This window comes from Cyanistes caeruleus, chromosome 8 (assembly GCF_971803275.1).
Source record: "Cyanistes caeruleus chromosome 8, bCyaCae1.hap1.1, whole genome shotgun sequence".
Classification (NCBI taxonomy): Eukaryota; Metazoa; Chordata; class Aves; order Passeriformes; family Paridae; genus Cyanistes; species Cyanistes caeruleus.
Window position 1 is genome coordinate 24,232,614 of NC_141708.1, and position 15,340 is coordinate 24,247,953.

At 40.5% G+C, this 15,340-nt stretch overlaps 1 protein-coding gene across 36 annotated transcripts in view; it reads left to right on the forward strand.

Annotated features, from left to right (window-relative positions):
- Nucleotides 1-15,340, forward strand: part of ZMIZ1 (zinc finger MIZ-type containing 1) — a 341,851-nt gene that overhangs the window by 303,752 nt on the left and 22,759 nt on the right. For 10 of the 36 annotated variants that reach the window (XM_086899610.1, XM_086899609.1, XM_086899626.1 and 7 more), the window contains 7 exons: nucleotides 1,483-1,597; nucleotides 3,859-4,076; nucleotides 5,511-5,709; nucleotides 6,714-7,004; nucleotides 9,009-9,191; nucleotides 11,462-11,636; nucleotides 12,927-13,113. In XM_086899610.1, the coding sequence (XP_086755736.1) occupies nucleotides 1,483-1,597; nucleotides 3,859-4,076; nucleotides 5,511-5,709; nucleotides 6,714-7,004; nucleotides 9,009-9,191; nucleotides 11,462-11,636; nucleotides 12,927-13,113 (1,368 nt within the window). The remainder of the gene's footprint in view (nucleotides 1-1,482; nucleotides 1,598-3,858; nucleotides 4,077-5,510; nucleotides 5,710-6,713; nucleotides 7,005-9,008; nucleotides 9,192-11,461; nucleotides 11,637-12,926; nucleotides 13,114-15,340) is intronic. The other 26 variants (XM_086899623.1, XM_086899622.1, XM_086899633.1 and 23 more) reach the window with 5 other exon arrangements.

Sequence of the window (15,340 nt, forward strand, 5' to 3'; positions counted from 1 at the left end):
TAAATTTTTTGTGTGATTTTATTGCTTGATTGAATATGGGTATTTTGAAGCAAATAGGTCAGTTCAAATTCACAGTTATGTTGCTGGTGTGCTAGCAGAGCATTGTGCAATTTGTTTGAAATTTCCTGGTTGTTTGTGAAATGCATTCACTTCTTCATTTACACAGTTGCTGCTGCTGTTATTGTGTTATTTGTTACTTGGGACAGAGGCAGTTTTTATCACACACGTGCACTCTTTGTGCAGAGCAATTCCTGTCCTTAAATAATTCACACTTGGCATTACAAACAAGCTAAAGAATGAATACAGAGGTAGTCAAAATGTTGATTTTGGCTCACAGCACAAAAGGAAGGAGTGGTCCAGGCCTGGAGCACTGTCTGGGGTCACAGGACAGTGAGCAGGCTCTGAAGTGTGTTTGTAGAGTGCATGTAGAGCCTGTATAGATTCTTTGGGCAAGCTAGCCCTGGATGGAATTTTGGTGATAGCTGGTAGTCAAGACAAAAATGCAGTTCTTGATATAAAATACAAATCAATGGTGTTTGAAAATGAAGGAGCAATGTGTGTCTGTTAAATGGTATTTCTATATATCTAGATGAGGAAAGATCACCTGAGTGTATGTGTATATATATGCAAACTGAAATCTAATTTACAAGTTAATAGTACAAGAATGAGCAAATTTCAAGTGGAATGTATTTTATGGTCATAGGATTGGTAGTTACTTTCACTGGATTTAAGATATTTCATTAATTACACTAAGTATGTACCTATTCTGGGCTCATTCTGAAACCACTGTCTGCTTTTGTATAAAAAGAACTGTAAGAAATGTTTGCTGGTATCTGTGGACAAAGCTAATGGAAAAACCCAATCCTCTCATCCACATATTTATCTGAAAGATGTGTTGTATATCTGCAGTTGATTTTCTAGAATGCTGATTAGCTAATACTGTTTTTGGCATGCAGCTTATCCATCGTGTGGGAGAACACTATCTGAATTTCAATTTACTTTTCAAAATGATGTTGAACTGCTATTGCTTTAAAGGCTTTTCTGGCCATTTGGGGACCCACTGCAGACAGCAGAGCTGCAGTCTGGTCTCAAAATCTAATTGAATTGATATAAGGCAGCTGAAGCAGTGATTGTTGAAGAGTTTGAGATGAATTGCAAAAAAAAAAAAACGTGCTTCTGAGTAACTTAGTGTCCTTGTTTGAAACTCTGCCCCTGAGTTTACTTGGACTTTCACTGCTAACAGACCTTTTTATGGTAAAAGCCCTGTGCTTCAATATAGTTAAGGAATTCATTTGTTCTGTGTGGTTTGATATGATCACATTGCTATTAAAGAAACTTCATGCCTCTGAGAATACTAAGCTAATAGTGGAGGAGGAGTGGAGAGCTAAGGTAATGTCAGACGTTAATTCCTTTGTCACCACCAGAAATTTGCCACAGTTGAAACTTCCGAAATCTCACCCTCCTGAATATTTGTTTTTGCAGTGATGGGTCTTTCCCTTATGATTCTGTTCCCTGGCAACAAAATACCAACCAGCCTCCAGGCTCTTTATCAGTGGTCACCACAGTATGGGGTGTGACTAACACCTCTCAAAGCCAGGTAAGCTTCATTTTTATGCTTCCTTCCCTCTAGATAATGCATTTCTCCTAATGTTTGTAAAATGGAAGGTATTTTGGAAAATCCTCTTGGGATCAATAATAGTGTCTGTCTTCTTTGTTATATATGATGCATTATTTTCCCAGTCATGTCCACTTTGGTGGCATTGAACAAGAGGTGTCTGAGAGCTTGAGTCAGTCCTTTGGCTGCATGCAAATGTCAGGCTTGGATTTACCTCATATTTTGCACTGCGTGGTTTCAATGCTGAAAGCATGGGTTTGGGGTAATCCCAAACCTCTTGGGAATTCAGCTTGAATGTGAAGAGTTCTATCAAAAATTTTAGCTAGAATCACCAAGGATAGTTGTTGATTTTACCTGGGGTTGTGTTGTACTTGTGGGCTGGTGAAGTTCAGTACCAAGTCTAGCCCCACAGTGAGTTGCTAACTAGCAATTTTAGGCTGTGTTCTTTCCAGTCTCTCCTGTTATTGCTGTCTAACTTTGCAAGAATATTTCAATATGCATTGGAGCAGAAATATGGGCTCTTGGCTCCCAGGTGAGAGCCGTATTTCCTTGATTTTCATTTGGTTCTTTCCACTCTTAACTCTCTTTTTCTTCTGTGTTGTATATTGAATTACACTATACAAAAAGAAGCAGCTTTTATGAAGAAATTACCAATTATTTGTGATAAAAAGTGTGCATGCCCAGGGATGTGGCACAAATTAAGCTTGCAGACAGTCTGGCCTTTGCTTACACCATAGATGAAGAGCTCAAAATACATCACCATCTTTAACAAGTGCAAATAGAACATAAATCTAACCTGTCTTTTTTGCTTCTTTCAAACCAAGCAGTGTTAAATCCCATACAAAATTTTCTGAGGATTCTTTTGTTATTATTTTAATTTTGGTTAGAAAATTGGAAATGGAATTGTAGTGGAATGAGCCATTTGAAAAAGAAATTATTCAGAGGCCATGTCATATAGATACTCAGATGGCACTTAAGTAAGCACTGGTCATGGCAAAATCTTTCTTCAATAAAACAAGAAGAGGAAACAGTTACAGGATCTATAACATGTTTTATTATTGTTGATTTCTTTAACACCTTAGAAGAAAAGGTATCCCATTTGGGAGAGAAACACCTGAGTAAACATGCTGGTCTATATATTGGCAAGAAAATGAAAATACAGTTTTTTATTTTACACTTAAAAAAGCAAAAAGAATAAAAACGATAAAAAAAATACCTTGAGTTTTGTTCAATCATAAGAGTACTGTAATGTTACTTGAACTCTTCTTGGTACTGCAGAGGAATGTGCAATAGAAGGAAAAAATTTCTTGCATGAAGAAAGAAAATGCTTCTTCAGAGTCATTGCAAGGGAGCAGTGAAACTCTGGAACACAGAGCTTGGTTATAGCTATTCAGAGCAGATTTAATATAAATGTAAGGATTTCCTGTAAGTCCTTGTGCTCTTTGAGGAAAAGGAATGAGCTGGGCTCACCCATTCCCTTTCTCGAATGCCTGAAGCTGTTGAGTTAGTCTTCTGCAAAAATCATGACCACTGAGTTTCTTCCCAAGTAGGAGACTTTCTGGGAACTCTTACGCAGGTGATCCATGAACAGCCACACTTACATCTCCATGGAAATCATGGCAGTTTGGGAAAAAAAATCCTTTAAACAAGTAAGACAAGTCCTTTTGTACAGAGAACAGAGGACTCTTTTACAAGAAGCAATAAAAACAATCAATAGACTTTTGTACACTATTTAGAGAGTCAAGAATAGGTTAAACTACTGAAATATGTTCTTATATAGTTTTTCTATCTGTAGTCCCCTTTGCATTGTGCCAGTGGGACTACTTCTGAGTTACTTCAAAGTCCTGCATCAAACCAACCAACCAACTAAACAAACAAAAAGCTCTCACCCTCTCACACACCCTGCCCCCCAAAAAGCTATGCTCTTTCTTGTAGTCAAATGAATGATCAAGGCATGGTTGTAGCATGTCTTTCTCATAAACTTTTTTTATAAAATTTTTTTATAAACTTTTTTTTTTATTTTTTTTAACTTGGGTTCCATCTAGTTGAAGATCTCCTTTTTGTTTGGAAATGGCAAAAGGAGAAATTACCAGGAATGTGCACCTAGACATCAATGAGGTCTATGTTCATTAGAGTTCAGAGTACAGGTGGTTATGTTTTGATTTAACAACTGCAGCAAATCAACTTAATTTGCTTGAAATATTTCAAGGTACAGCCCCTTACTCCTATGTTTCTTCTTGCAGGTGCTGGGAAATCCAATGGCAAATGCTAACAACCCTATGAACCCAGCAGGAAATCCCATGGCTTCTGGGATGACAACCAGCAACCCTGGGATCAATTCCCCTCAGTTTGCTGGACAGCAGCAACAATTTTCAGCCAAGGCAGGCTCCACTCAGCCATACATACAGCAGGGCATGTATGGGCGACCCAATTATCCTGGAAGTGGAGGTTTTGGTGGCAGGTAAGATTTATTTCTCTGAGGTGGAAAATGGATGTAAATACTTGATGAAGCTTGTTTTAGTGACCTAGCAGAAGTGTCATGGACTTCTTTTAATTATATAAAGTCTCAGTAGCTGTTTTTTGCTGGTTAACTGAAGCACATACTGCTTTTACAGCTCTGGAAATCAGCTACCCAAACTGCAAAGAAATTCATCACAGTAAATGGAAATGGCTTAGGTCAATCAATTAGCTCTAATAAGCCCCCAAAATAAAGTTTTAATTAAGAGAGATTGTTAAACAGACCACAGGCTTAGGAATGATTAACATTTAATAAGGCCAGGATGTGAAAGGTATTGATGGTATAATTTCTATGTATATGAAGGAGTAAGTTTGAGTATTGGGCAAACTAGTTTCCAATGCAACAGAATATGCACAGCATATAGAATATTCCACAGCAGGAATTTGAAAAGAATAGATGGTCACGTTGTGTGTTTATTTTGGGGAAATAAATGCTGCATTATTCATATAATCCAAACTAATAGCCTGGCATTAGTTACATGTTGATTTTCTGGTCTATACTCTGTAAACAGGGATGGTGAGGACACTTAACTGAACCCACTATTTACGGTCCCAGTGCAAAGGCTGCTGAAGAGACTGCTGCTGTTAGCCTAGGCAGTCTAGTGTGAAGAATATAAGCTTTGGACTCAGAGAGAGAGAGTTTATCTCTTCCTTCATCTCTGCCACTGATCTACTGACTGACCTTGACCAAGCCAAAAAGTTTCTTCAGCTTTGTATTAACTTCTCTAAAATGGGCACAGTATATTGGCCCATATTTATAAAGATATTTGATAACTTGAAGTGGTAAAGGTGTGGCTTGGCTTAGGTTGATTTATCTTAGGATCAATAGAAGAAATGGGAGGAACTGCAGAACACACTGTGTGGGATCCAGTGGAGTCAATTGCATTGGGTCTCTCCTGGCCTTTCTGCTACAGTTCAGGGAGGAAAGCTTTTCTGATATCTTGAGCACTTGCCATAATTCACCACTGAGGCAGATTAATGTGCTGTCTTGGAGGAAGTTCACTGCTCCTGCTCCTGTGAATTTGCCCCTACATTGCTGAGGAACAGAGCATTTACTTTCAGGAGTTCAGTTCTACATTGCAGGAGGCTACAGAGCTGCAAAGAAGTTCACTGCCTCCAAAATGACTGCTGGCAATGCCTTGCAGTCATGTACAATTTGCACAGTTGCAGCCCTGTGACTGTTGTACCTGGGCAGCAGGTGTAACCTGTAGATGCAACCTGTATCTTCTGTACACACCTAATTACCTGGCCTGCTGGCTTTCATTAGTCATTGAGACGGGCTTTTGGAACAGTTCCAGGTGAGGATCACACCAACATTCAAAACAAAATCCACCAGGCACATCTTAATTCTCTCCTCCTTTCTCTTCTTCCCTGTTAGTTACCCTGGAGGCCCAAATACCCCTGCAGGAATGGGGATTCCTCCCCACACGAGGCCACCAGCTGATTTCACCCAGCCAGCTGCAGCTGCCGCCGCTGCTGCAGTTGCAGCTGCAGCTGCTACAGCAACAGCTACAGCTACAGCCACTGTGGCAGCCCTTCAGGAAACACAGAATAAAGACATGAACCAGTATGGACCGGTAAGGAAGTAATCCTTATGTCTTCATAGCTGCCTGAGCTGGACCATTACAGGGAATTGGCTGTCCTTCTCACTGTTGTGTTTGCTAGGGTGCCGACTGGTTTGGGTTTTTTTTGTTTTGGGGGTTTTTTTTGGTGCATGAGCATGGTTAGAAATCCTTATGGGAAACTGCTGGAATGTATGTAAGTATGAGTCAGACCCCATATTCTTCCCAATAAAACTTCCCTAACTGTATGTTGTAGTTTAGGGATTGCCTCTTAAAAAAATTGAAGCATTCTCAAAGTTACAGCTGCATCTGATGTGATACACTACCACTGCCTTTGCCAGCCCTCTAAATTTAGTACCTAGTGAAATGTCCTAGAATCTTGCAATAGGCTTTGTAGCTCTTGGGCAACTGTTCATTTTGCTAACTGCAGTTGGTTGTTTGGGCTGCCTTCAAACAGGGAAACAACAATAGAAGAGAGATTTGGGTTTTAATAATGCTGTCTATAGAGGCAACTATGTGAGATGCATTTCCAGTGATCCATAACTTCTAGTGTGCCATGTATTCATGGAATAATTTTTTTCTTAAAATAAACAAGGGCTTGGTCAAGTCAGGTTTTTCCTCCTTACTTTTTTTATTTCTCTGAATTCTGAAGTATAAGAGTCCATATGCCAGATGATGAAAAGCACACGGTGTTAGAAAGGCTTTAGTGTTGTGCTGTATTTACACAGGCAACATCCTAACCTGTTACCTTACAGTACCAGACCAGCCAGTTGAAACAATTTAATTTCTCACCTTAGACTTACATCTGTCTTCCACTCTTATGCATTTTACAATTCCAATTGGATTTTTATTATCAATAACTTCACCGCCCATCAAATGTTAGAGAACGTTGGAGGAAAATGCGACATAAATCCTTCCCTTCTTCCTTTCCCCAAAAGCACGTTCAGCTCCCTCTTCCCATTTTATAAATGCATGTCGCATTTTATTCTTTTTTTTTTTTTCTTCTTCTTCCGTTGAAGGTTTGTTCCTCTTTCCAGATGGGTCCAACTCAGGCTTACAACAACCAGTTTATGAACCAGCCTGGTCCTCGTGGTCCTGCTTCTATGCCAGGCAACATGAACCCAGCAAGCATGGGAGCCGGAATGACACCTTCCAGCATGAGCGGGCCCCCCATGGGCATGAACCAGCCTCGGCCTCCTGGAATGAGCCCCTTCAGCACCCATGGGCAGAGGATGCCTCAGCAGGCCTATCCAGGCCCACGCCCCCAGTCTTTGCCTATACAGGGCATAAAGAGACCATACCCAGGAGAGGTAATAAAATAAATGATCTTTTGTGTACACTGTTCCTTTGACTGCAAGCTGTGACATACTGGGTAATGTGTGGTACACATCCCTTTAAGATAGGTATGTCTTTGTTCCAGCCTTGGTAGGAGTGTAGCCTTTAAAATATTAGCAGGAACAGCTCTTCCTTTGTAGCTTCTCAAGTACTCAGGTTGACCCTTGCTAAGTTAGTCCATATGATGGTTATTAAGCCCAAGAAAGGCCCCAGACTAGAGTATCATTCTAAGATTCTCATGGTGACTTCATAGATCTTAAGCAGACTTCCATCACAGGAGTGGAGTCTTTTAATTGGGCAACTTAGAAGGGACACTGAGGGTGCAATAGTTCATTTTAGCCCAATAGATATCTGATCTGCATCATCTTGGACGGTTTTATTTTTGTAACAAAATGCAGGACAGACATTGTATTGTAACACCAGTAACAGCAGTAATTTTTTAGAGAATAGTTCCTTTCCAAACTTTTGGAGTGTTGATTTTCATAGTCACTAAGATGAGTATAAATAATGTTGAATTCAAATCCCTCTCTCTCAGCATTTATCCAATACCAGCTTATTGGGAGTGTGATAAGGTGCCCTGCTGCTACAGGAGATCTGAATGGCTTTTTAGGCAAAATTACTTTGCCAATGACTCGTATTTTGACAGGGCAAAATACTTGGGGTCAAATTTTTAGAGAAATTTAGACAGAGGATGTAGACAAATGAGCTTTTGGAATTAAAAAGCACCAATGCGTTTTACTCTTCAAGTTAGTATGAATTGGGCAATAGAGGCTTTTTAGAATTCCAGCAGCTCCAAGCACCTAAATATACCTAAATGTTTTTACAAATCTAGCCATCCCTTAGTAGCTTCAGAAATCATTTCCTGGTGAAATTCTGTATTCAACTGAGATTTCAACAACAGGTGTAGAGCTCTGAATATTATGATACTGCCCTGACAATAATTATGGTACTAAGAGTTTATAGAAAATACACAGCAAAGAGGACTGTGGCATGCAGAAAATACAGAAAACATTTCTGCCTGAGCTACATTTCTTTCCTGCTCTGCAAACAATTTTTTTTCTAAAAAAAAACCAAGCAGAAATAAAAAAGGGATGTGCTTTTGCAGGAGTTACTTCTCTTAGGAGGCTTTTCACTCTGTAAATACTGCCACTTATTTACAAGTAAGTTAAAACACAAAATGTGGCTTGTTCACATAATTTTTCAGATTTCGTATTTTAAGGATAACTTTAAATCTCTTTTTGCTGCTTCAGAATCAGGTTTTTCTTTTTAAGTGAATATGTTCATGTTTCCACCAAGGCAGTTCTGAACAGTGCCATAAATGTTGCATGTTTGTGGGGCTGGAATTTTGTAGATGATATTTGTCTATTCTTTATTGAAGGGTTCATTTATGGGAACATTAATAAGTTGATTTTTCAAATTGACCTTCTTCTTTTAGAGTTCAAATTTTCACAACTTCAGTTCCAAAACCACAGCGCAGTCTTAGCTAGCACTAGCAAAGTGCTTATGACTAGTAAGAACTTCTCTTTAGTTGTTAAAGTATTGCTGAACATTCTAGCAAGAGGCCAGCAGAGCAGTTTTGTTAAAAAGGCAGATGTAGATGACACAGCTTCTATGATCTTGCCCCTTTCATGGTTTTATTTTTTATTTATTTATTTATTTTTTCTTTTTGCACTTCCACTCTACATTTGAAAAAGGAGCCCCAGGCTTGGGTGTAGAAGCACTTGCAAAAACACAGAAATTTTGTGAACTTTGCATCTGGTTGTAATTCTGGTTTCTCCAAGCACAATGCCCTTTGACAGTGTTACAAGACTGAGTGCTTGCATCTTACCCTGCTCTGGTCTGCAAGATTTTTATGCTTTTAAGAAGTACTCCCCTGAAGGGGTTTTGATTGTGCTACTGAATATATGCTAATAATCCATACAAGAAAGCTGCTTGCATAAAACATGGCTTTGTCTTCTTGTGTCCCTGTCCTGAAACAGCCGAATTATGGAAACCAGCAGTATGGACCAAATAGCCAGTTTCCAAACCAGCCTGGTCAGTACCCCACTCCCAACCCTCCAAGACCCCTTACATCTCCCAACTATCCTGGACAGAGGATGCCAAGCCAGCAAAACACAGGGCAGTACCCTCCTCCAACAGTCAACATGGGGCAGTATTACAAGGTAGGAATTCTGAGATTATCTTGTTCCGTTCTGGTGGCCGTTTATTAATGAAGTCGCGTTAATGGTTTCATAGATACTGCTTTTATGTAGTTAAAGGACACAGAGAGAAAAACATTGAATTTTTACTAGTGTTTTGGGTGTCACAGACTCAGCCAAGTTGCATTGCAACTTCAGAGCAGTTCATAAAGAAAATTGAATGTTGCTGCAGCTCATTAGAGGCTTTTACAAGAAAATGTTTGGTTTGCTTTAAATATAGCTTGTAAAAAGAAGTACCTAATGAGATTCAGGTGGACTGTTTTCACCTATTCATGGTCCCCTACAAGAATGCAACTGTGGAAATTTGTAATAAACAAGTTCCACATTGCAGCATTCCAGTTTTGGACCTACAGTGGTCACTGTTGGATTAAGCCAGGCCAAACTTAAAAGGTGTTCCAGCTGTAGGTTTCATCTTTGAACTGAAGTTTCTGTGACTTTTTCCAACCTATTCTTCTTTTTTTCTCAGTCTTTTCCCTCTGTACTGCTTGTTTTGGGCAAGAACTAGAGTTGTTAAAATGGTGCCTAAAACCTGTTTATGGATACATCTTGAGCACTCTGTGTTCTCCAAGCTGAGGTTGTACTGAGGGGCTGATGAGGTTTTCCACCTTAGAAATGCACACAAAAGTGATCTATTGCCCACAGGTACTCCAGTGAGTACAAAAATGGGGAGGACCATTGATCTTCTGACCTGCTTAAAGCATTAGCTGTTGAAGTGTCTGGACTACATTCTGAATTTGAATGTAGGCTGAAAGAATCTAAGTTGCACATTGCTGTTGAGTTGGAATTGTTTGGTGTGATTCACACAGAAAACACCATTAAAAAAACAGGGAAGCAAAACCCTTTTCTGTAGAGCATCTGTTCTGTGTGCAACTACACTGTTCACTGTGGTACCCAAAGGAATGTCTGTTGGATCATGGCAGCTTTTGCAGTTCACTGTCAGGAAGAACATGAGGAACAGACAGATCCTCTATATAATAATTCTAGTTCAGTCACTTACACTAAAGTAACTGCAGAAGATCTCTGTCAAGTTTTTAAGTGACAGATTTTTAAATACATTTTATGTACATTTATTTTAGATGGGGTTAAAGTTTTTTATTTACCAGATACTTCTGACAGGGAATTTGTTTCTTTACACTGGATCCCCTATATTGTATTCACATATGGACTGCACTGGAAACAGTTAGGAAAAAAGAGATCTTGTTAAAAAGGCAGATTATCCTGGTTAGGTGGAAAATTCCACAGACAAAACCTGAACCTTTGAATTGTAGTGATTGTGCAGATAGTAACTGGGTGTGTCAAAGATAAAAATCAGAGATGGCTGGAAACTTGAATGTTTAAGATTTGAGAAGGCACCCCTCTTCTCATGTACTCTGAAGTATCTTAGGCTAGCAGAGCAGCATTTAGATACAGAATCAGATATGAAGTCACAGCGTTTGGGCTGTCTGCAAAGATTTTTTTGTCTTCTGACACTCTCCTGTGATTCTGCTTATGGTACACAAGCCACGCAGTTGCAGTTTTGTTTAATGTCTGCTTCCTTCATATCAGGTTTATTGGTTTATTCCACTGACTGCACCCACCCCCTTAATTATAAGAAACAAAACCAAAGGTGGTTTAATGCATAGTTAGTATTCATACTTATCTGTCCTTTTTTCTATCAGTTCATCTTAGCCAGCAGCAAACCAGGAACAGAATCAAATTGTAGGTGCACAGAATAAAATACATCCCCTGACCCCCAGAGCTTTAATTTTGAGTAGAGGAGTTGAACAAGGGTGGAAGAAAGGACAGATGGAAGTAAAAAGGACATGGACTGTGGCTAATTGTGTATCTTTGGATTTTGGTTTCTGTGGAGGCTTCTGTGCACTGGGGCTATTTTAGGAGGAAGGCAGAGAGATACAAAGGGCTGGGTGGGCTGTGGTGCAGTGGAAAAACTGAAGCAAATAGCTGGTTGGTTTTGGAAAGAGAGCATTCTCTCTTTCACACAGTAAACCTTTTAGCAGCCTTGCTTGTATCTGGTCATTGCCTGAGTTAAGCTGACGGGTTTCAGTTCCTGCTTTGCTCTCCTAATGTGCCTCTTCCCTGAGGGCCTCATGGGACATCCTGTGGTTACTTCTCCAGAAAAAAGGGGCCTCCCTCCCTTGTCTGTTGTCTTTGGTATTTGATAACAGTGCTGTTCATAAGGCTTACTGTTCTTATTTCAAGACTGGAATAACAATGTGATGTTGTTTATTTTCTAGCCATCAAGGCCTGTACCTGTGGCAAATTACCCTCATTCACCTGTTCCAGGAAACCCCACGCCACCCATGACACCAGGGAGCAATATTCCTCCATACCTGTCACCTAACCAGGATGTCAAACCACCATTCCCACCTGACATTAAACCAAATATCAATGCTTTACCACCGCCTCCAAGTGAGTAGCCAACAGAATGCCCCCACAGTCATTTATTGTTCCTCTGTTCTCTGCCACATACATTTCAGAGTCTGGAAAGTAGCTCTGATTGCTGCTCTGGGAAAGGCTGGAGTTGTTAAGTTGTATTAGGTGGCATGCACAGTGTAGGCTCACTTGAGCCAGTGGACAGAATAGAGAAAGACTGCTATGCTCTTCTAAAATAGAATATCAGAAAAGTTCTTCCAGGTTAAACTTGTAAGGATTTTACTCCAGAATTATTCCTTTGATATGCTTCCTGAGGAGAAAGCACTTGATTTTGGGTTATGTTGTGTGTGCTTTGTAGGCTTGTTTATCGTATGAACTTCCATTTGGTCTGTTTTGTTCAAGGGCAAAGCCATTCATTGAACAACACTGCAGAGTAGGATAAAATGTGAATATTTATAGCAGTGTCTCTATTGTGATCCATACAGGCTTCTTAGGAATATTCAGTACTGTGCCAGAAATTGATATATGTTCCTTTCAAAGCCACTCAACGTCACAGCTACACTTGGCTGGGAACAGGGCAGGAATAACAAGATCTCTCTGACTGGATACTAGCATGAGATGTTTGAGGTTTTGAAGTGACTGATGAACAATAGGAGCTATCATTTACTAGGGAGCTGGGAGAACCTTATGTTTTCTGCAAAATAACTGCTGCTGCATTAGCACTTTGCAGCTCTGTTTGGAGTTCAGGATAGCTGAAAAATCAAGTAGAAGAACATGGGCTGCAATATTATTTGGGCAAGAACACAGGATTTAAAGCCATTTGGACTTAATAGATCAGCTGTAAGTTACCTCAAAATCTCATCTTATGGGCTCAGATAGAAATTGAATACCAGTGTCTTTGGTCATCACATAGTTTCAGCTGATGAAACTGTTTGAACTAATTGGGTAATGTTGATCCCTGTTCAAAGCAGGGAAAACAAACATTATCACAGTTTGACATTATTAAGAGATTTGTTTTCAGTATTCTGCCAACAGAGTGAGCTTGGACACAGAACCTATCCTGTAATAAAAACCAGGAATTCTTGCCATGCATGGTTTCTGTTGGTGGCTGGAATGCTATGGCCCTCATGTCAAGTGTGTGACAATAGAAGACTGCTGTGCCCTTGCTATCAGTTTGAGCCTCGTCACTTGTATCAGATAGACGCCAGAGTTACTTTTGATTGTATTCTTTTGTGTGTGTGAGCCTGCTAAGTTAGAGCCAGTAGCAGATCACTGTGCCATTTGTTACTATTCTGTATAAATATACACATTATTATTGCACTGCAGATGCTAAAGGGAAAGTTCACGCTTTCTCTCCCTCTTCGATCCCAGCCAACCACAACGATGAGCTGCGCCTGACGTTCCCTGTGAGGGATGGGGTTGTCCTGGAGCCCTTCCGGCTGGAGCACAACCTGGCAGTCAGTAACCACGTCTTTCACCTACGGCCAACTGTGCACCAGACACTGATGTGGAGGTAAGCTCAGCCTTGCTGCGAGGGAGGCTTGCATCCCATGAGGGAGGAGTGGCAGGCCAGAGGCACTGCAATTAGATTTGCCAGGAATTTCACTTCAAAAATTGTAGCCTGGATAGGAAGAATGTCCTGTCAGCTCCCAAGTACTCTTCACCTGTCATTTTCCAGAGACAACACGTTCTAGAATGCTTCACAATATGTATTGCATGTCCTTGCTAATAGCTCATAGCATGCAGTGTCTGAAATACCACTGCAACCATTGCATCCTTTCTGCTCTGGGTGGAACAAGAGTGGGGTTTCCCTGACCCACACCCACACCACTGCAAACTGCCATCTGGGAATCTGAAGTCCAGGTGCTTTGTGACCTCTGAAATGTTAGATGCAAGAGTAGCTCTGCAGGGCTGTAAATGTTTAAAATAAATAGTGCAGAGTTACTTGATAGTGAAGAATAACCCACTAAGAGTAAGGACCCGATTTAAAGGCTTGGTGAAATCATTTGGAAAGACAAGTGCTTAAATCCTCCAAACTTCAGGAGCTAACTTCCTAATTCCCCTGTTCTCTCACTCCACTAGTAAGCACAGCTCAGAAATGTGAGAGCATAGCTTTCCTCATACAAAGGCTTCTGGTTTTCACTTACAGTGAATTCATATTTCCAGCACAGAGGAATATTTTTCTGTGGTGGTACTTTCCTGTATTTAATGTAGATCTGTATAACTCATTCCAGGGTATGTTTTGATTGCACCGTGTTCATGGAAGGGCATTGGATCAAATGACAATCAGAGCCTTAATTTTTTTTAAAATTTCTATATTTTCAAATACTACAGAATAATTTTGTCTCCTTGTTTGGTCTTTCTCAGAAAGTCTCTGTGTTTATCCTGGCTGAGTCAAGATAAACATTGCATTGTCTGAGCCTTTCTCTGTGCGCTATGGAGGCTGGTTAGTTGCTTGGGATCTTGCATGGAGGGTGTTTACAGGTGTAGCTTTGGTTTTCTTTTCCTGTGAGGATCTTCTTCCCATTCACTGGAATCCTCTGGATCTTGTGTTTTCCTGGTGTGGAGAGTGTGAGGCGGGCAGAGATGCGCTCACTTCCCCAGCCCGGAACGGACTCTGGCTCTACAGATGAAGCTTGATGCAGGAGTCCTTGCTACCACAGTGCCCCTGTGCCCTGAGGGAGCCTGGGGGTTGGGAGGGAGGGAGATTGCAGGCAGACCACATCCAATAATTAACACCTAACTTTGAGGTCAGTTATTGCTTACTTGCATTTCATTATCGTGGAGTACTCGCAGCAGAGGGAGTTTTGGCAGTTACTTGCCAGTTCTTATTAATAAGTAATCACTACTGGGGATTGTGCTGGCTCATTCAGTAGATTTATAGTGCTGCACTGAGGCATGAGGCTGTTTCTTAATATCTGTTCTTTCTTTCCTCCTTCGCTCAGCAAACACATAGCCTTTATTTAAACTTATTTTAATGAAGACTCATAGGTAAACTGTGCTCAGGTTTGCTGTTTTGAAAAGCCTGTTAATAGTGGGGAGAACGGATAGTCCTGTAATGAAGTCATTTCACGTTTAACTCAGGGCTGGATGGATGCCAGAAAAATGAATTAGTCACATGTGTGGATGGATTTTGGTTTTTATAGAGAATGGTGGAACCGAGCCAATTCTCAGTATTTTTCTGCCAGTTAAAATATTCGGCAAAACCTCTCACGTGTACACACATAATGAATAGCAATGCAAGTATTTTTCTCCCCATGGGAACTTTTCATGGTTACGAGAAACAGAAAGGTTGAAGGCAGGGAAAATGTCTCCTTGAAGCTGCTTCAGTCTTCACACTGCTGTGTTATTAATAAAGTCCCGTGTGGAGACACTGTGTGCTGAGAACACGAGGCTCTCCTGAGGTCTGTCACCACCGTGACACTCAGCAGGCCTGCTCACCTCGTCTGCTTGGGTTTTATATCAGAGGTACCAAGCCTTGTGTCCCTCCAGGTTTGGATCACTGTGCTGTGCTCTCCTGAGGTGAGAAACTGAGTAGAACTTGCAGAGTGAGCTTTCAGAAAACAGCTAATAAAATAATTGAAAAAAAAAGCCTGAAAAGACTTCATGTAGATAGATTATGTTGAAAGGTCGAGTGATTTGTATTCTATAACTTTCTTTTTTTAAAAAACCCCAAGTTTGTGTCCACTGCTAAAGCTTGATGTTTTGAAATCCAGAAAAGATGATGTTGAGTCAGATTG